General features: G+C 39.9%; 1 protein-coding gene across 1 annotated transcript in view; it reads right to left on the bottom strand.

Moving 5' to 3' along the window:
* LOC134474779 (uncharacterized) overlaps positions 1-19,490 on the bottom strand; it is a 75,886-nt gene that overhangs the window by 10,718 nt on the left and 45,678 nt on the right. The window contains exons 13-15 of the mRNA XM_063243428.1: positions 15,930-16,062; positions 13,216-13,279; positions 125-254 (exon numbers count right to left, since the gene is read on the bottom strand). Coding sequence (XP_063099498.1) covers positions 13,220-13,279; positions 15,930-16,062 — 193 coding nt within the window. The 3' untranslated portion in view covers positions 125-254; positions 13,216-13,219. The remainder of the gene's footprint in view (positions 1-124; positions 255-13,215; positions 13,280-15,929; positions 16,063-19,490) is intronic.

Genomic DNA, 19,490 nt, shown 5'->3' with positions numbered 1-19,490 from the left:
TTGAAAAGGAGTGATTATATCAAATAAAAGTCAAAAAATATCCTTCCCTTCACTGATTAAAATGCAATGATGTATAGTTCCCCAAACTAAGTAGTTATTGTTCCCAAAACTACTAAGAAATTACCTTGTAGATTAGCCTGGTATTTGGAATATTCACTTCAAGTGCACTGGAATTTGTATCTCCATGGAAACAAAGGTCTCCACTTCTGTGCTCATCTAACTTTGTTTCTTTTCTTTTAACAAGTTTCTTATATCTGCAAGAATGTACAGAGTGAAATTTGAAGTTTTACCTCTTGAAACAGATATTATATTCTAACATGAAAATAAGTTTAGAAATTACTATTCTCTTTCATTTGTTTCAATCTAACAGTATTTGAAAGCATTGACAGAAATATAATCTTAGATAAATAATATGCAGTAAAAGTTTATGCTGTATATGTGACAGTAAAGAGCTAATACTGTAACCATGCACAAGATTCATATAATTACTATCCTCTTTGGTATGTTAACATAATACACTAACTTATTCATCTTAGCTAAAGCCCAGAGATCAGAAACCAAAATGAAGAAAAATATACTTACATGTATTTGAATGTTAAAGATTTTAAAAACATAATTAGGTATCTGTTAACCATGGTGAACAAGAAAAGAAAGAACACACAAAACTCTGAAGGTGGGCTGGAGGTGCAGCTCAGTGGTAGAGTATGTGTCCAGCATGTGCAAATATATAGGTTCAGTCTCAAACAAAGAACAAAAGGAAAGCAAAGCAAAGAGAAGAAAAGAAAATATTGAGATTATTGGAAACAGAAAAAGACAAGAAACATCATCTTTGAAATCTGAGTTGAAGAGGAAAAGAAGCAGTTTAGGAGAAAGGAAATCAACAGAGGAATAATAGGTAGTCTGAAAGTGTGTTTTAGGAACAAATTTCAGTCTTTGGTACTACCATGCTGACAAAATGCAGGAGGTACAAAACTGGAAAGACAGACAGTTAAGGAGATGCAAATATTGGCTTGAATCATAACAGCCTCAAGCTCTCCATTAACCAATGGTAACCAGCCATAATGGGGGCTTCAAGACACTGGAAAACACTTTTTATTCATTTTTAAACCATTTTATTCTTTTTTCGGGTAGAATCATTTGCATCCGCAAGGCATACATATTTTTGTGTGCAGGAGACTTTACAATCACCCCTTTCTATCCTGCAGGTTCTGTTTTCAGGAATTCAGTCAACAGTAGACTGAAAATACTCAGGAAAAGAACTGCATCTGTACTCAACACATACTAATTTTTTTGTCATTACTCCTTGAATGACACAGCAAGGACTCACATAACATTTACCTTCTATTAAGTGTTAATAATCTATCAATGACTTAAAACATAGGAGGATTCAGTAGAGTATATGCAAATGCTATGCAATTATGTAAAAGAGACATGAGTATCCAAGGAGATTGATATCTAAAGAGGTCCTGGGACCAATACTGGGGGGTGATTGTATAGTATTTACACACACACACAGACACACAAACACACACATATGTATATTTGTATAATATATAATCTTGAATGAAGGCACACACACGATAAGTGGACAGAAGCTTAGTAACACATATACTGCATGCACACATGGGATTACTCATGGAAGAGAAATGTAGTTGTTGACAGATTTTATAGCTAAAAGAGAAAGAGGTACACAGAAAATATGAGACAAATGAAGATTAATGTTAGTGTTATTAAAGAATGACATAGGCTGTTAAACACAAAAATATATTTTAATGCTAGCTGGAAGGATATTACCAAAAGAAGGTAAGAGAGAAAAAAACTCTCAAATAAAAATTCAAGTAGATAAAAAGAGTGAACTTCATATTATTGCCAAGCACTCTCATGTGTTTGAAACCACTAGAGTAAATAACATATGGCATTCACAAAACAGATTATGCTGTGGGTCACTAAGGTAAATTTTAAAATATACTAATTTGTGTATTGATTAAAATGCAAATAATAAATTCACAATTAGTTTAGTAAAGTTAGTGAAACCATTCATGACTGGTTGGTACGGTTTGACATATGAAAATCTTACCCTGCTAGCTCTGATTCCAGTTCATGAATTTTCTTCTTGTCTTGACCCGAAGCACATTCCAGTTCATGAATTTTCTTTTCTTGACCCAAAGCACATTCCAGCTCATGATTTTCTTCTTTTCTTGACCCGAAGCACATTCCAGCTCATGAATTTTCTTCTTGACATGACCCGAAGCACATTCCAGTTCATGAATTTTCTTTTCTTGACCCAAAGCACATTCCAGCTCATGATTTTCTTCTTTTCTTGACCCGAAGCACATTCCAGCTCATGAATTTTCTTCTTGACATGACCCGAAGCACATTCCAGTTCATGAATTTTCTTTTCTTGACCCAAAGCACATTCCAGCTCATGATTTTCTTTTTTTCTTGACCCGAAGCACATTCCAGCTCATGAATTTTCTTCTTGTCTTGACCCGAAGCACATTCCAGTTCATGAATTTTCTTTTCTTGACCCAAAGCACATTCCAGCTCATGATTTTCTTCTTTTCTTGACCCGAAGCACATTCCAGCTCATGAATTTTCTTCTTGACATGACCCGAAGCACATTCCAGTTCACGAATTTTCTTCTTGACTTGACCCGAAGCACATTCCAGCTCACGAATTTTCTTCTTGACTTGACCCAAAGCACATTCCAGCTCACGAATTTTCTTCTTGACTTGACCCAAAGCACATTCCAGCTCATGAATTTTCTTCTTGACTTGAAGCGAAGCACATTCCAGCTCACGAATTTTCTTCTTGACTTGACCCGAAGCACATTCCAGCTCACGAATTTTCTTCTTGACTTGACCCGAAGCACATTCCAGCTCACGAATTTTCTCCTTGACTTGACCCGAAGCACATTCCAGCTCACGAATTTTCTTCTTGACTTGACCCGAAGCACATTCCAGCTCACGAATTTTCTTCTTGACTTGACCCGAAGCACATTCCAGCTCACGAATTTTCTTCTTGACTTGACCCGAAGCACATTCCAGCTCACGAATTTTCTTCTTGACTTGACCCAAAGCACATTCCAGCTCACGAATTTTCTTCTTGACTTGACCCGAAGCACATTCCAGCTTAGGAATTTTCTTCTTGACTTGACCCGAAGCACATTCCAGCTTACGAATTTTCTTCTTGACTTGACCCGAAGCACATTCCAGCTCATGAATTTTCTTCTTGACTTGACCCGAAGCACATTCCAGCTCATGAATTTTCTTCTTGTCTTGACCCGAAGCACATTCCAGCTCATGAATTTTCTTCTTGTCTTGACCCGAAGCACATTCCAGCTCATGAATTTTCTCCTTGACTTGACCCGAAGCACATTCCAGCTCATGAATTTTCTCCTTGACTTGACCCGAAGCACATTCCAGCTCATGAATTTTCTTCTTGTCTTGACCCGAAGCACATTCCAGCTCATGAATTTTCTGCTTGACTTGACCCGAAGCACATTCCAGCTCATGAATTTTCTTCTTGACTTGACCCGAAGCACATTCCAGCTCATGAATTTTCTGCTTGTCTTGACCCGAAGCACATTCCAGCTCATGAATTTTCTGCGTCTTGACCCGAAACACATTGCAGCTCATGAATTTTCTTCTTGTCTTCACCCGAAGCACATTCCAGCTCATGAATTTTCTTCTTGACTTGACCCGAAGCACATTCTAGCTCATGAATTTTCTTCTTGTCTTGACCCGAAGCACATTCCAGCTCATGAATTTTCTTCTTGTCTTGACCCGAAGCACATTCCAGCTCATGAATTTTCTTCTTGACTTGACCCGAAGCACATTCCAGCTCATGAATTTTCTTCTTGTCTTGACCCGAAGCACACTCCAGCTCATGAATTTTCTTCTTGTCTTGACCCGAAGCACATTCCAGCTCATGAATTTTCTTCTTGACTTGACCCGAAGCACATTCCAGCTCATGAATTTTCTTCTTGTCTTGACCCGAAGCACATTCCAGCTCATGAATTTTCTTCTTGACTTGACCCGAAGCACATTCCAGCTCATGAATTTTCTTCTTGACTTGACCGGAAGCACATTCCAGCTCATGAATTTTCTTCTTGACTTGACCCGAAGCACATTCCAGCTCATGAATTTTCTTCTTGACTTGACCCGAAGCACATTCCAGCTCATGAATTTTCTGCTTGTCTTGACCCGAAGCACATTCCAGCTCATGAATTTTCTGCGTCTTGACCCGAAACACATTGCAGCTCATGAATTTTCTTCTTGTCTTCACCCGAAGCACATTCCAGCTCATGAATTTTCTTCTTGACTTGACCCGAAGCACATTCTAGCTCATGAATTTTCTTCTTGTCTTGACCCGAAGCACATTCCAGCTCATGAATTTTCTTCTTGTCTTGACCCGAAGCACATTCCAGCTCATGAATTTTCTTCTTGACTTGACCCGAAGCACATTCCAGCTCATGAATTTTCTTCTTGTCTTGACCCGAAGCACACTCCAGCTCATGAATTTTCTTCTTGTCTTGACCCGAAGCACATTCCAGCTCATGAATTTTCTTCTTGACTTGACCCGAAGCACATTCCAGCTCATGAATTTTCTTCTTGTCTTGACCCGAAGCACATTCCAGCTCATGAATTTTCTTCTTGTCTTGACCCGAAGCACATTCCAGCTCATGAATTTTCTTCTTGACTTGACCCGAAGCACATTCCAGCTCATGAATTTTCTTCTTGACTTGACCCGAAGCACATTCCAGCTCATGAATTTTCTTCTTGACTTGACCCGAAGCACATTCCAGCTCATGAATTTTCTTCTTGACTTGACCCGAAGCACATTCCAGCTCATGAATTTTCTTGACTTGACCCGAAGCACATTCCAGCTCATGAATTTTCTTCTTGTCTTCACCCAAAGCACATTCCAGCTCATGAATTTTCTTCTTGTCTTGACCCGAAGCACATTCCAGCTCCTGAAATTTCTTCTTGTCTTGACCCGAAGCACATTCCAGCTCATGAATTTTCTTCTTGTCTTGACCCGAAGCACATCCCAGCTCATGAGTTTTCTTCTTGACTTGACCCGAAGCACATTCCAGCTCATGAATTTTCTTCTTGACTTGACCCGAAGCACATTCCAGCTCATGAGTTTTCTTCTTGTCTTGACCCGAAGCACATTCCAGCTCATGAATTTTCTTCTTGACTTGACCCGAAGCACATTCCAGCTCATGAATTTTCTGCTTGTCTTGACCCGAAGCACATTTCAGCTCATGAATTTTCTTCTTGACTTGACCCGAAGCACATTCCAGCTCATGAATTTTCTGCTTGTCTTGACCCGAAGCACATTCCAGCTCATGAATTTTCTGCGTCTTGACCCGAAACACATTGCAGCTCATGAATTTTCTTCTTGTCTTCACCCGAAGCACATTCCAGCTCATGAATTTTCTTCTTGACTTGACCCGAAGCACATTCCAGCTCATGAATTTTCTTCTTGTCTTGACCCGAAGCACATTCCAGCTCATGAATTTTCTTCTTGTCTTGACCCGAAGCACATTCCAGCTCATGAATTTTCTTCTTGACTTGACCCGAAGCACATTCCAGCTCATGAATTTTCTTCTTGTCTTGACCCGAAGCACACTCCAGCTCATGAATTTTCTTCTTGTCTTGACCCGAAGCACATTCCAGCTCATGAATTTTCTTCTTGACTTGACCCGAAGCACATTCCAGCTCATGAATTTTCTTCTTGTCTTGACCCGAAGCACATTCCAGCTCATGAATTTTCTTCTTGACTTGACCCGAAGCACATTCCAGCTCATGAATTTTCTTCTTGACTTGACCCGAAGCACATTCCAGCTCATGAATTTTCTTCTTGACTTGACCCGAAGCACATTCCAGCTCATGAATTTTCTTCTTGACTTGACCCGAAGCACATTCCAGCTCATGAATTTTCTTCTTGACTTGACCCGAAGCACATTCCAGCTCATGAATTTTCTTGACTTGACCCGAAGCACATTCCAGCTCATGAATTTTCTTCTTGTCTTCACCCGAAGCACATTCCAGCTCATGAATTTTCTTCTTGTCTTGACCCGAAGCACATTCCAGCTCCTGAAATTTCTTCTTGTCTTGACCCGAAGCACATTCCAGCTCATGAATTTTCTTCTTGTCTTGACCCGAAGCACATCCCAGCTCATGAGTTTTCTTCTTGACTTGACCCGAAGCACATTCCAGCTCATGAATTTTCTTCTTGACTTGACCCGAAGCACATTCCAGCTCATGAGTTTTCTTCTTGTCTTGACCCGAAGCACATTCCAGCTCATGAATTTTCTTCTTGACTTGACCCGAAGCACATTCCAGCTCATGAATTTTCTTCTTGACTTGACCCGAAGCACATTCCAGCTCATGAATTTTCTTCTTGACTTGACCCGAAGCACATTCCAGCTCATGAATTTTCTGCTTGTCTTGACCCGAAGCACATTCCAGCTCATGAATTTTCTGCGTCTTGACCCGAAACACATTGCAGCTCATGAATTTTCTTCTTGTCTTCACCCGAAGCACATTCCAGCTCATGAATTTTCTTCTTGACTTGACCCGAAGCACATTCTAGCTCATGAATTTTCTTCTTGTCTTGACCCGAAGCACATTCCAGCTCATGAATTTTCTTCTTGTCTTGACCCGAAGCACATTCCAGCTCATGAATTTTCTTCTTGACTTGACCCGAAGCACATTCCAGCTCATGAATTTTCTTCTTGTCTTGACCCGAAGCACACTCCAGCTCATGAATTTTCTTCTTGTCTTGACCCGAAGCACATTCCAGCTCATGAATTTTCTTCTTGACTTGACCCGAAGCACATTCCAGCTCATGAATTTTCTTCTTGTCTTGACCCGAAGCACATTCCAGCTCATGAATTTTCTTCTTGACTTGACCCGAAGCACATTCCAGCTCATGAATTTTCTTCTTGACTTGACCCGAAGCACATTCCAGCTCATGAGTTTTCTTCTTGTCTTGACCCGAAGCACATTCCAGCTCATGAATTTTCTTCTTGACTTGACCCGAAGCACATTCCAGCTCATGAATTTTCTGCTTGTCTTGACCCGAAGCACATTCCAGCTCATGAATTTTCTTCTTGACTTGACCCGAAGCACATTCCAGCTCATGAATTTTCTGCTTGTCTTGACCCGAAGCACATTCCAGCTCATGAATTTTCTGCGTCTTGACCCGAAACACATTGCAGCTCATGAATTTTCTTCTTTTCTTCACCCGAAGCACATTCCAGCTCATGAATTTTCTTCTTGACTTGACCCGAAGCACATTCCAGCTCATGAATTTTCTTCTTGTCTTGACCCGAAGCACATTCCAGCTCATGAATTTTCTTCTTGTCTTGACCCGAAGCACATTCCAGCTCATGAATTTTCTTCTTGACTTGACCCGAAGCACACTCCAGCTCATGAATTTTCTTCTTGTCTTGACCCGAAGCACACTCCAGCTCATGAATTTTCTTCTTGTCTTTACCCGAAGCACATTCCAGCTCATGAATTTTCTTCTTGACTTGACCCGAAGCACATTCCAGCTCATGAATTTTCTTCTTGTCTTGACCCGAAGCACATTCCAGCTCATGAATTTTCTTCTTGACTTGACCCGAAGCACATTCCAGCTCATGAATTTTCTTCTTGACTTGACCCGAAGCACATTCCAGCTCATGAATTTTCTTCTTGACTTGACCCGAAGCACATTCCAGCTCATGAATTTTCTTCTTGACTTGACCCGAAGCACATTCCAGCTCATGAATTTTCTTCTTGACTTGACCCGAAGCACATTCCAGCTCATGAATTTTCTTGACTTGACCCGAAGCACATTCCAGCTCATGAATTTTCTTCTTGTCTTGACCCGAAGCACATTCCAGCTCCTGAAATTTCTTCTTGTCTTGACCCGAAGCACATTCCAGCTCATGAATTTTCTTCTTGTCTTGACCCGAAGCACATCCCAGCTCATGAGTTTTCTTCTTGACTTGACCCGAAGCACATTCCAGCTCATGAATTTTCTTCTTGACTTGACCCGAAGCACACTCCAGCTCATGAATTTTCTTCTTGTCTTGACCCGAAGCACATTCCAGCTCATGAATTTTCTTCTTGACTTGACCCGAAGCACATTCCAGCTCATGAATTTTCTTCTTGTCTTGACCCGAAGCACATTCCAGCTCATGAATTTTCTTCTTGACTTGACCCGAAGCACATTCCAGCTCATGAATTTTCTTCTTGACTTGACCCGAAGCACATTCCAGCTCATGAATTTTCTTCTTGACTTGACCTGAAGCACATTCCAGCTCATGAATTTTCTTCTTGACTTGACCCGAAGCACATTCCAGCTCATGAATTTTCTTCTTGACTTGACCCGAAGCACATTCCAGCTCATGAATTTTCTTGACTTGACCCGAAGCACATTCCAGCTCATGAATTTTCTTCTTGTCTTGACCCGAAGCACATTCCAGCTCCTGAAATTTCTTCTTGTCTTGACCCGAAGCACATTCCAGCTCATGAATTTTCTTCTTGTCTTGACCCGAAGCACATCCCAGCTCATGAGTTTTCTTCTTGACTTGACCCGAAGCACATTCCAGCTCATGAATTTTCTTCTTGACTTGACCCGAAGCACATTCCAGCTCATGAGTTTTCTTCTTGTCTTGACCCGAAGCACATTCCAGCTCATGAATTTTCTTCTTGACTTGACCCGAAGCACATTCCAGCTCATGAATTTTCTGCTTGTCTTGACCCGAAGCACATTCCAGCTCATGAATTTTCTTCTTGACTTGACCCGAAGCACATTCCAGCTCATGAATTTTCTTCTTGACTTGACCCGAAGCACATTCCAGCTCCTGAAATTTCTTCTTGTCTTGACCCGAAGCACATTCCAGCTCATGAATTTTCTTCTTGACTTGACCCGAAGCACATTCCAGCTCATGAATTTTCTTCTTGACTTGACCCGAAGCACATTCCAGCTCATGAATTTTCTTCTTGACTTGAACCGAAGCACATTGCAGCTCATGAATTTTCTTCTTGACTTGACCCGAAGCACATTCCAGCTCATGAATTTTCTGCTTGTCTTGACCCGAAGCACATTCCAGCTCATGAATTTTCTTCTTGTCTTCACCCGAAGCACATTCCAGCTCATGAATTTTCTTCTTGACTTGACCCGAAGCACATTCCAGCTCATGAATTTTCTTCTTGACTTGACCCGAAAAGCACATTCCAGCTCATGAATTTTCTTCTTGTCTTCACCCGAAGCACATTCCAGCTCCTGAAATTTCTTCTTCTCTTGACCCGAAGCACATTCCAGCTCATGAATTTTCTTCTTGTCTTGACCAGAAGCACATTCCAGCTCATGAATTTTCTTCTTGACTTGACCCGAAGCACATTCCAGCTCATGAATTTTCTTCTTGACTTGACCCGAAGCACATTCCAGCTCATGAATTTTCTTCTTGACTTGAACCGAAGCACATTGCAGCTCATGAATTTTCTTCTTCACTTGACCCGAAGCACATTCCAGCTCATGAATTTTCTTCTTGACTTGACCCGAAGCACATTCCAGCTCATGAATTTTCTTCTTGACTTGACCCGAAGCACATTCCAGCTCATGAATTTTCTTCTTGTCTTGACCCGAAGCACATTCCAGCTCATGAATTTTCTTCTTGACTTGACTGGACCCAAAGCACATTACAGCTCATGAATTTTCTTCTTGACTTGACCCGAAGCACATTCCAGCTCACGAATTTTCTTCTTGACTTGACCCAAAGCACATTACAGCTCATGATTTTTCTTTTCTTGACCCAAAGCACATTCCAGCTCATGAATTTTCTTCTTTTCTTGGTCCAAAGCATACATCACATTTTGAAAACCCTCAGGGAATTTCATGAACTGTTCTTTCTCATTTTCAGACTTTGAAAAAGAATTTATAATTAATTTCTAAAACTCTAAAGATTCATTCCTTAACAATATTACTTCACATGTGCTCATGAATGTGCAAACGCAAAGTATAAAACTGACGCCAGTAAGAACAGACTTGAAAACAGCAGCTTCTCTGAACACAGCTCAAGTTAACTTGTGCTTTCATCATTTTGTTTTCATCATGACGGTTTATGAAGTGTGTGCTGCCAAACTTTGTTAAAAAAGAAAGTTTTACACATAAGCATTGATGAAAAATATATGAAAAGAATTGTATTTCCATTTCACTTTCTAAAGATATTCTAGAGGTCTTTCCCTCAATAGCTCAACATATTCCAGGGTTATTTAAAACATATTTTATCAAGACAAATTCTGGAAACCTCGATTTCATCCCAGTTTCGAACCTCACTCGACTTTGGAATGAGATAGATGTTTATTCTCTCTAAGCATCCTCTCAGGAATTTTGTTTTGTACTCAAGAACCAAAACCTGAATCCCTTGCTGGCTAGACAGGCGCTGTGCCACTGAGCTATGTGCCCAGCCCAGAATTATTTTTTCTGCTATTAAACAATTGTCTTTTCAGTTTCTCTTTTTTGTAATGTGCAGAAGCCTCACTTCTACATGGTTCTTATGGCTTTTCTATCATCTTGTTTCTTGCCCTCCAAAGGACTCTTACATTTCTGATACATAGTCTCATGTGCAAATCTAATTTTTCATCACTGGAGGACATTAAAATCTGATTTTCATCCTGTATTTCCAATAAAGTAATGTGAAAGTCACCGAAGACACTTGTTTCTGGAGTTCTCATCCTGCCCACTGCTCAGAGCTTCTGCTCACAGTGACTTCTCTCCACTTCTCTCCACTCCGAGCTCCACTGTGCTCCTAAAGGCAACTGCTTAAGGCTTATGTCCACTACAGTTCAGATTCCCTCAGGTCCTAAATCCGAGCCTTTGACTCTGATAACCTAATCCCCATTTCCAGATGCAGCCTCTAGACAGGGGTCATTTACACTTTCCCTTCTTCCTTTTAGTTTACTTCTCCCAGGACAAAACTTCATCAGCCATTATTTAGTATGGATTCCTTCTGCACTGAGTCCTACACATTGCATAGTGAGTCACATGGGTTTCAATCTGAATTTTGTGATCTTCTAACATGGGGCTGATGGCCTCACTGTTAGAATACCACCCAGCATAAGTCACCCTGTATTTCTTTTATACTGTTGCTTTCCTATGGGTTCATATTGCTTTTTTAAATATTTTCCAGTTATATATGGTACCACTATCAATTTTTCAACATCTCAATACATTTGTATATGACACTTAAAGTAAGATGATGGCCCCTGGCATTTTAATTCACAAATGACACCTTATCAACATGTCAGCATGTTATGTGTATGAAAAGTATAGTACAACAACAGGACTAATTTATTTGAATTCTAGAAAAAATTATTTCTCCATATTTCTTCAGAGAAAACACTAGCCAGAATTCTGTAGCTCCCTTATAACAAGTCTTTTCTTGTTGTTGAGACAAAATACCCAGACTCACAAGTTAAGAGAGGAAAGGCTCAGAACTCACAGTTTATAGAGGTTTCAGTTCATAGTAGGCTGGCTCCAGAACAGGGAGGCATTGCAGAGGGGCATCACAGACCAGAAGACAAGCAGGAGCAGCAGCAGCACCAGCAGGATCAAGCTTTTTTCTGTCCCTACATCTTATCCAGGTACTCACCTTTAGGGCAGGTAGCACTCATACCCTTAATCTTAACATCACATTCTTGATCCCAGAACTATGCCAAACCAACCGGTGGACCAACTTGGTAATCACATATCCTGAATCCCAACATCATATTCTACAGATCTAGTCACCTATGAAAAACACCCATCTATAGCTCCATGAGAGTTTGGGGGACAGGTAGGCAGGAGACATAGCAACAAGCATCTGTGTAATGGACCTCGATGGATCAAATTGCTGTGACTTTAAGAAATCAGTCAGTGGAAGGAGCCACCTCACATCTCCACTTCCATGCACACAATGTGTCCTTGTGGTCCTAATTCCCACACAGGAGAACACGGGCCACAGGAGAATCTGCTCTGCCTGGTCAAGAGGTACATGGTTTTCATTACACATCAACAAACTGTCACCCAGTCTTATGCGTTACTCTTAGACTGGACAAGTTTAAATGGCTGATAAACACTAATCAATGGGGAAAAATCATGAAACTGCAATGCTAGGACCACTAGTTCCTCAGTAAGACAAATATCCATTTCTACTTTGTTACTGGCATTTTTTTCCTTGCTTACAGTTAAAGAAAAATACAGTGTCTCTGGGGAAAATGCTTATGTAGTGCCCTACTATCCATTCTTGGTGACCATATAAATTACAAAATATCATGGAAAAGCTTTCATTGCAACAGATATTCAAAGTCTTAGATTCAGCAATTCAATTTCCTGGAATTTGAAAAGTTACTGCATCATATTAGCTGAGACTCATGACACACAGTAATATATCAATGTCCAGATCAGCATTATTCCCAAAGAAGTGTGGGAATAACTCTCAAATCCTTCAATGGATAATGGATAAACAAATGTGGTATGTGTAAAATAGGGATTTTAGGCTATAAAAATCTTTTGTATTAAAATATCACTGCCAAAGTCATGAATTGCATGAAATCATTTATCTTCCATAAAGGTAAGAGGACTTCACTACTGCTAGTAAGGAGGTATCAATACGATTACAACAAGTGTTTTTATCAGTAAGATTTTTATAGTGCCTAAAATATTCCTACATACTAGCAGAGGAGGAACTGCTTTCTAGAACAATAGAAATTAAAAAGAAATGCCCTTACCAATTTCATGCTCAACAAGTGTTTCTGAGCTCGTTCAAGTTTACCCCTTAGCTTTTGAATTTTCTTTTTCAGGCTGAAATTCTCCAATGTGAGTGTTTGCAAAGATCTGTTTAAAAAGTCACATAATCTTTGAAAGACTACTCACAATTTTAAAAGTTAGAAAAAGTAGATGACTTGGCAAGTAAGATTTTTCTCATTGTGCTTGTTGATGATTTTTCTTTTGCATTATTGGGAGTGAACACAGGGCTCCACGTGGAAAGCACATGCTCTCTCCTCATTGTACTATTTCTGCTCCCCTAAATTACTCCTTTCAGGTACATTTATCAAAGCTAGAATTTTCCCCTGGCCTAATGAAGATTTAGTACTTATATAACTGCAATATGTCTCATATTATGCTGCTGATTTCCTTTAGAGATGCTCAAGTCATTTGGTTAAGCCATACCTGTCTAAGGGTTCTTCCATTTTTTCATCATGTTGCACAGAGCTTGTACCTTGATCTTGTGCTTCTGTCAAGTGAAAATTAACAAAAATGTTTATTAATAACCTGCCCATCCCTGGTGTTTGTTTCATAACTGTAGTGGACACAGCTATAATGCTCCACCTCCGTATGGTTTATAGTTACCTCTGTGCTGTGTCTACACCGTTAGCTGAACTGCTGAAGCAGGGATCCAATGGCCCACACCTTACAAAATAACACACTCTCCCCACTACTTAAGTTACCGACCCCAGCTCTAGGTCTCAAACATATTACATTCCTGATTTTAGGCCTGTTAGCAGGTCCTCAAACTGACAAAACTAGAAGGTTAGCACAGTGCTATGGAACTGCATTCCTGGCTGCTTGGTAAGCTGATGCTTGAGACCAGCCTGGGCAACTGGGGGAGACAACTCTTTTGCAGGAAACTATAAAAGTGAAAGTTTTGGTAAAATGGAGAGAAAGAGGAAGTCCCTTTACTTGTGCTGTCCTTTTAGTTGTATTTTTACATTCCACGCATTACATCCTACTTTATGGATTCCAAGTACTATTTATCAACTATGATATGAATAATGCTTATATGACTAAGAGCAATGCCAATGATAATAATGCAGAAATGACACTGCAGTAACATCTAGATGTCTCCAGGAACTCTTGCAGAAACAGTATCTAGACAGACACCAGCATGCCTGGGCCAGAGTTCCAACTCCACCAGTCACCAGCAGTGGGAGCTCTATAAAATCTTTCCTATTAGGTATTACTGTGTTTTCTGTTTTGATACAGTTTGATATTGTAGGAAAGCTGAGGCAAAAGTTTCCTCAGGTCAAGTGCAGTCTTGATAATTTAGTCAGAAGATCTCTCAAAATTTAAATCAGAAGCTGGGCTTCGTGTCACACAGCTGTGATTCTGTCACTCAGGAGGCTGAGTCAACAGGGTTACTGTAACCACGAGACCACCTTGGAGAGGCACAGTAAATTCAAGGCCAGCCTGGGTTACGCAGCGAAACCCTGTCTCCAATAACCCAAAAGAAATTAATTAATCCAGGTATAGTGGCACATGTCTATAGTCCTAGCAATAGGGTTGGCTCATGTATGAGGCTAGTTCATTTGAGCCCAGGGCAACTTAGAGAGGCCCTCTTCAGAAAGAAACAAATATGGCCCATGGATGAAGCTCTGTGGAGTACCCTGGGTTCATTCACCAGTGCCAGAACTGTCTGGAAGGTGAAGAGGAAATACTGGAGTTTTCAGAATGGCCCAGGGCTCTGTACTGGGCTGTAGTGAGAAAGGCACAGGTGAACAGGAGGAAGGAAAAAGGGAGATACTTTCCTGCTCCAAGGGGCCTCCTCAGCTGACCTCAGGGGAGACAAAGCAAAATGTGATGTTTTTGGCAGGTGGTGGACAATCGGACAGGCTTTTTGTGCAAGCTGAACTGGTCACTCATGATGAAGGTGGCAATAAATGCAGGGTATGCAGCCCAAAAGACATCCCTGCAGTCCCTTGAGACTCATCAGTTAGCTCAAGTAGTCAGTGGCACTTCATTTGTAACAACTCACAGCTTATTCTCACATAGCAGTGCCCAGTGGGCAACGATCACGCAAACAGTGCTTCCTGGGTTAAGCAGTATGTACATAACATGCCCATGAGAGGAGGCTAACCCACTGAGCTGAGACTATTGGGCCCTGCTGCTAAATAAAGGTCCTCAAATCAATTCATTTGTAGCAACTGCTAGGCCTCTTCAGAAAGCAGTCTGATGTTCAAATGAACGGTGTGGTATGGTACTTCACAAGAGCTTTTAGGTTGGTCAAATGCTGGTCTGTGAATCCTGCGCATAGCTATGTGATGAGGGCAAAACTCCACTTTTTCATGGTAAGGAAAATATGATCAGTTGACATGAAATTCTCCATTAGATTGCGTACTTTCAATTTTGTATTTCTTAAAGTATTGTCAATGCTATTATGTCAATGTTTCAAAGAAATTATCGGTTATAGTATAATTAAGTCCTTAATAGTTTTTTGAGCCACAGTCTTGCTATTTCATGCCACCTGGCCTAGCACTCATAGCACTCACCCTGTCTCAGCCTCCCAGGACTGCGATTACAGGTGAGTGCCAACATGCAAGGCTGTGAATATTAAATTGCATAAATGAAACCTAAAATTTGTTAAAGAGTGAAAGCATTTATTAAATATAGGCACGAATGGTATAAAATAAAATTTCATTAAGAAACACTTCACTAGCTTCAAAGTTAGCTAAATCATAAGAATACTCAAATTGACACTTGTGTTCATGATTAAACTCCTTTCATTTCTTTATTCAGTAAACAAACTGAGCTATTAGATGTCAACATTTATAATAAATACAGTTAGCTGTATATGTGAGGTTTTCTGAGGGTGATTTAACATTTTGTTTTCAACCCACATAATAGGGACGTGTGATGTATAAGAATGTTTTGTTCAACACTGGACTGCATGCTCAACTATGGTCCTTGAAACGATATCACCCAGTGATGTGGGAGATGTAAGTGTGGGTGGCCACCTGCTTACATTTGGATAATAATGAAAATAACAAACCACACATGCTTTGGATCATATTCTCAATGTAAGCAATGCATGAGTAAATATGCAATCAAAGAAATACTACAATGCTGATACAACAGCAATATAAAATTTTCATCAAAGATTAATTTACCTGATTCACTTCTGAAGCTTTGAATTCCATTTCAAGTGTTGCATAAGAAATTTCAAGCTGTTGTTTTGTTTCAACTTCTTGCAAACATTTTTCCTCAAGACTTTTTTTCTTGTCCTCTTCTTTTAAGACAAGTCTGAAGTGAAACCAGCTTATTTAAAATGTATTTTTTAAGTGGATCAAGAAGCCAACCCCTTCCTCTGAGTCAGTGACAGTCACAGGCCAAGGGAAGTAGAAATATGTAGCCAATGGCTTCCTGTGAGCCAGCAGTTGGGCTGGGAGATAAGAGCTGAGCCCCTCCCAACCCCTGCAAGCAACCAGCTGATCACAGACATACAGGCTGGGATAATAGCTACTGAGGCAGGAAGAAAAACAACTTAAGCCTGTAGTGTTTAGCATTTCACTTTGCAGGCCTAGCCCAGTGCTCTGAGCATTTACTTGGTGGAAAATAATATGCAGTATAGCAGCTATGGGAGAGTTCCTTCTAAAGGTGAAAGCCACTGTTAATTCCCTATTATCTTGTTTTAAAGTTCTGTATCACTTTCAGGGTTTTGTTTGGCTTTCAAATATTTTTCCTTCCTATCTGTTATATTTTATATCTTTCACTTTAATCTCTTCCAAAGGGCACACCTACTTGAAGTGTGTGTGTGTGTGTGTGTGTGTGTGTGTGTGTCAAACACAATTCTGAGAGGTAACATCTTATTTTATACATCACTAAGGTAGGTGAAGATATAACAAGTACCTTGCACAGGCGCAAGTACAGACAGTAAGAATTTAAACCCAGGAATGTTCCACAGTACAGTGGATCCCCTAAATGCACAGTACTGTTCCTAGAGCACTTGCAATTGCGAAAGACTGCAAATTTCAGATATGATCATAAAAATGCTTATCAATGCCTTTTTTATAGTTTAAACTCTATAAATATGCTATGACTTCTGGAATTATGTAATTTAATAAAATATTGTATTGATGAAACCTTAGTGTGGGGCATTTTGGCAGCATCATTGGGATCTTAGGGTTTTTAAGAACACAACTGACAACAATGGAGACAGCCGCATGCAGTGCATCAACCTGTTACAATGCAGAGATGGGTTACAAGGCAGCAAGCACTCCAAAGCCAGAAGAACTGAGTAACGTGTGAATGCATTACTCGCAAACCTCCTGCCAAAAACTCCTTGTGGAGGATCCCTGTGGTTGCCATGCAACTGTGGGGAGTTCTGTGAAAAAATGTCAGGATCCAACTAAAACTCAGTCAAAGAGTGAGGCTGAGAACTCTGAACTGTGACATCGTGGGAGTATACCTTATGTTATGAAATAACTACCTTTAAGCATTTAGTGTTAAGTGATGTTAAGACCACATTGACATTTCCCATAGCTTCAAACACTGATGGCACAGGCATGACTATCCTGCTGGGCAGCACTGAAAGGCATGCAAGTGTGGCTCCACTGTGATTGTGTTAATCCATATCAGCATCCATTGTCAGTTATAATCACATAATTTCTGAGTTTTACAAATATTCTTAAAAATTAAAATGAATAAACATATCTTTCTCTACTGATGGTTTCTAGTGGTGTATGCATACACTCTAAAATCTTAAGAAAACAACTCTTAAATGCTGCATTCTTGCTCAGAACACCTGCTTCCCTAACTTTCCCAGTGAAAGGTGTCTAGTGTTGTCCGATCGTCCCCAGTAGTCAGCTTCCTGTGTGACCAGTGTTGAAACTGCTCTTTGTCAAATTCATTTGTGCTTCTCTTAGCCAATCTTTCTGCAGCAATGATGAGGCTGGGTATCCTCTTGCTTTCCCTGTAGACTACACTGTTCTGTTTTATTTCTAGAAAAGCAATTCCTGCTAACATTCCGTTAAAGGAAAATAAAACATTTACAGAGGTTTTAACTTCCTCCATCTTTGACAGTGTCTTGTAATCTTTAAATACACATCACTTGTTGGAGACTAGCAAACAGGAAACGGGCCTTGTTAGACACTAAGGAAGTCACAGATTCTGTGGAGTGCTGCTGTTTATGTTTATTCTTTACTTTCCTCAAAGGCACGTTGGGTCCACTGCTTTAAAAATAAAAAGTCATTTAAGCAACTCAATTCAAAAACAAGGTTACAACTCTAGAGTATGAAATTGTTCATTTTAAGCAGTAGATGAAAAATAATTTTTAAACAAAGCATTGGGTTGAAATTAGTCCAAGCCTACGAAAGGACTGACTGGAGTTGTGGCAACCCCGTGTTGATTCAGTCAACTGTCACTGGCTTCACCCACCAAACAACCAAGCATCCAACCAAACAACCACTTAATGCTAACACTTTGCTTCCTGCAAGGCACACTAATATAGCTACAGATGGAAAATCACTTTCCTTCTGAAGTTTGGCCAGTTTTTAAATTCTACTCTTTGCAAAATCATATACAATGGTACCTGGGTTCACAAACTCAATTGTCTCCACAATCCTGATGGCAAAACAAACTGGACAAGAACTAAATCAAATCTAAACCAATTAAGATCAACACTGAACCTACCCACAGAACAAAAAAATTTTAGAGACAGCATCTTACCATGAGGTACAGGCTGGCCTAGAACTCATTTATGTAGCCAAGACAAGCCTCAAACTCACAGCAAGCCTCGTGTCTCAGCATCCCAAGTCAAACTTGCTGGATTGCAGGTGTGTGCCACCATGCCCAGCTCAACCACTAACTTTTATTTGGTTCTGACTCAACTCAGTTTGCAACCAGAATCACAGAAAAAAATCAAGATCAAGAACTGAGGTAGCACTCAGGCACCTGTGTTATAACAACACCATGCCCAACCAGCATAGCTCTCTCTTTCCAGAGGAAGCAACACAGTACATTCCAATTTTGTCTTTTAATTTCAGTTTAGAAAGTTTTAGTCCTTTGGCCATATTTTTTGAAGCCTATTAAATTTAATATCTTTGTGTTTTATTTTTCTTAATAAACTACAAATGAAGCCTGCAATTCTTTTAATCCACTGTACTGTAAGTGAAACTACCCTAAAAGAATGAAGAATCACAATATTCAAAATTTCTTCCTAAATGAAAAAAATATTAATGTAGAGTAAAAACTAAAACTTTCAGAATGAATTTTCTTCCTGAACCCTTTTTTCTAGTACAGGAGGTTGAATCAAGAGTGTCCTAACACTGAGCGCTACCCCCAGTCCCTTTCTATTTTGAGGCAAGGACCTGCTCAGCTTCTTAAGCAGGATTCGCTTTTGCAATCCTTCTGCCTCAGCTTCCTAAGTCAAACTTTTGTAAGTGACAAATTAGCCTACTGTTTAAAATAATACACAAGGAGTAAACTCTACTCACACTGAGTAAATTACTGACTAGCTACTCACTGTGTGCTACACCTTTTTGTATGCACTGGTGATATTGTAGTAAATACACACAAATTCTATGGACGACAGTAAAGTATACACTCCACAACAACAAATAAGACAGGAAAAACATAAAATATGTATGAGGAAGGGAAATAAAGTAACTTTAATTTATAAATTGAATTTTGTAAGTTTTCTATATTCACTGCTGAAAAATACAGTGGAGTGC

Source organism: Cavia porcellus, unplaced genomic scaffold (assembly GCF_034190915.1).
Source record: "Cavia porcellus strain 051 isolate PalLab524CR breed Dunkin Hartley unplaced genomic scaffold, mCavPor4.1 scaffold_38, whole genome shotgun sequence".
NCBI classification, from domain to species: domain Eukaryota; kingdom Metazoa; phylum Chordata; class Mammalia; order Rodentia; family Caviidae; genus Cavia; species Cavia porcellus.
The sequence above is the reverse complement of the archived record's forward strand: the minus strand, read 5'-3'. Positions and strand labels throughout refer to the sequence as shown.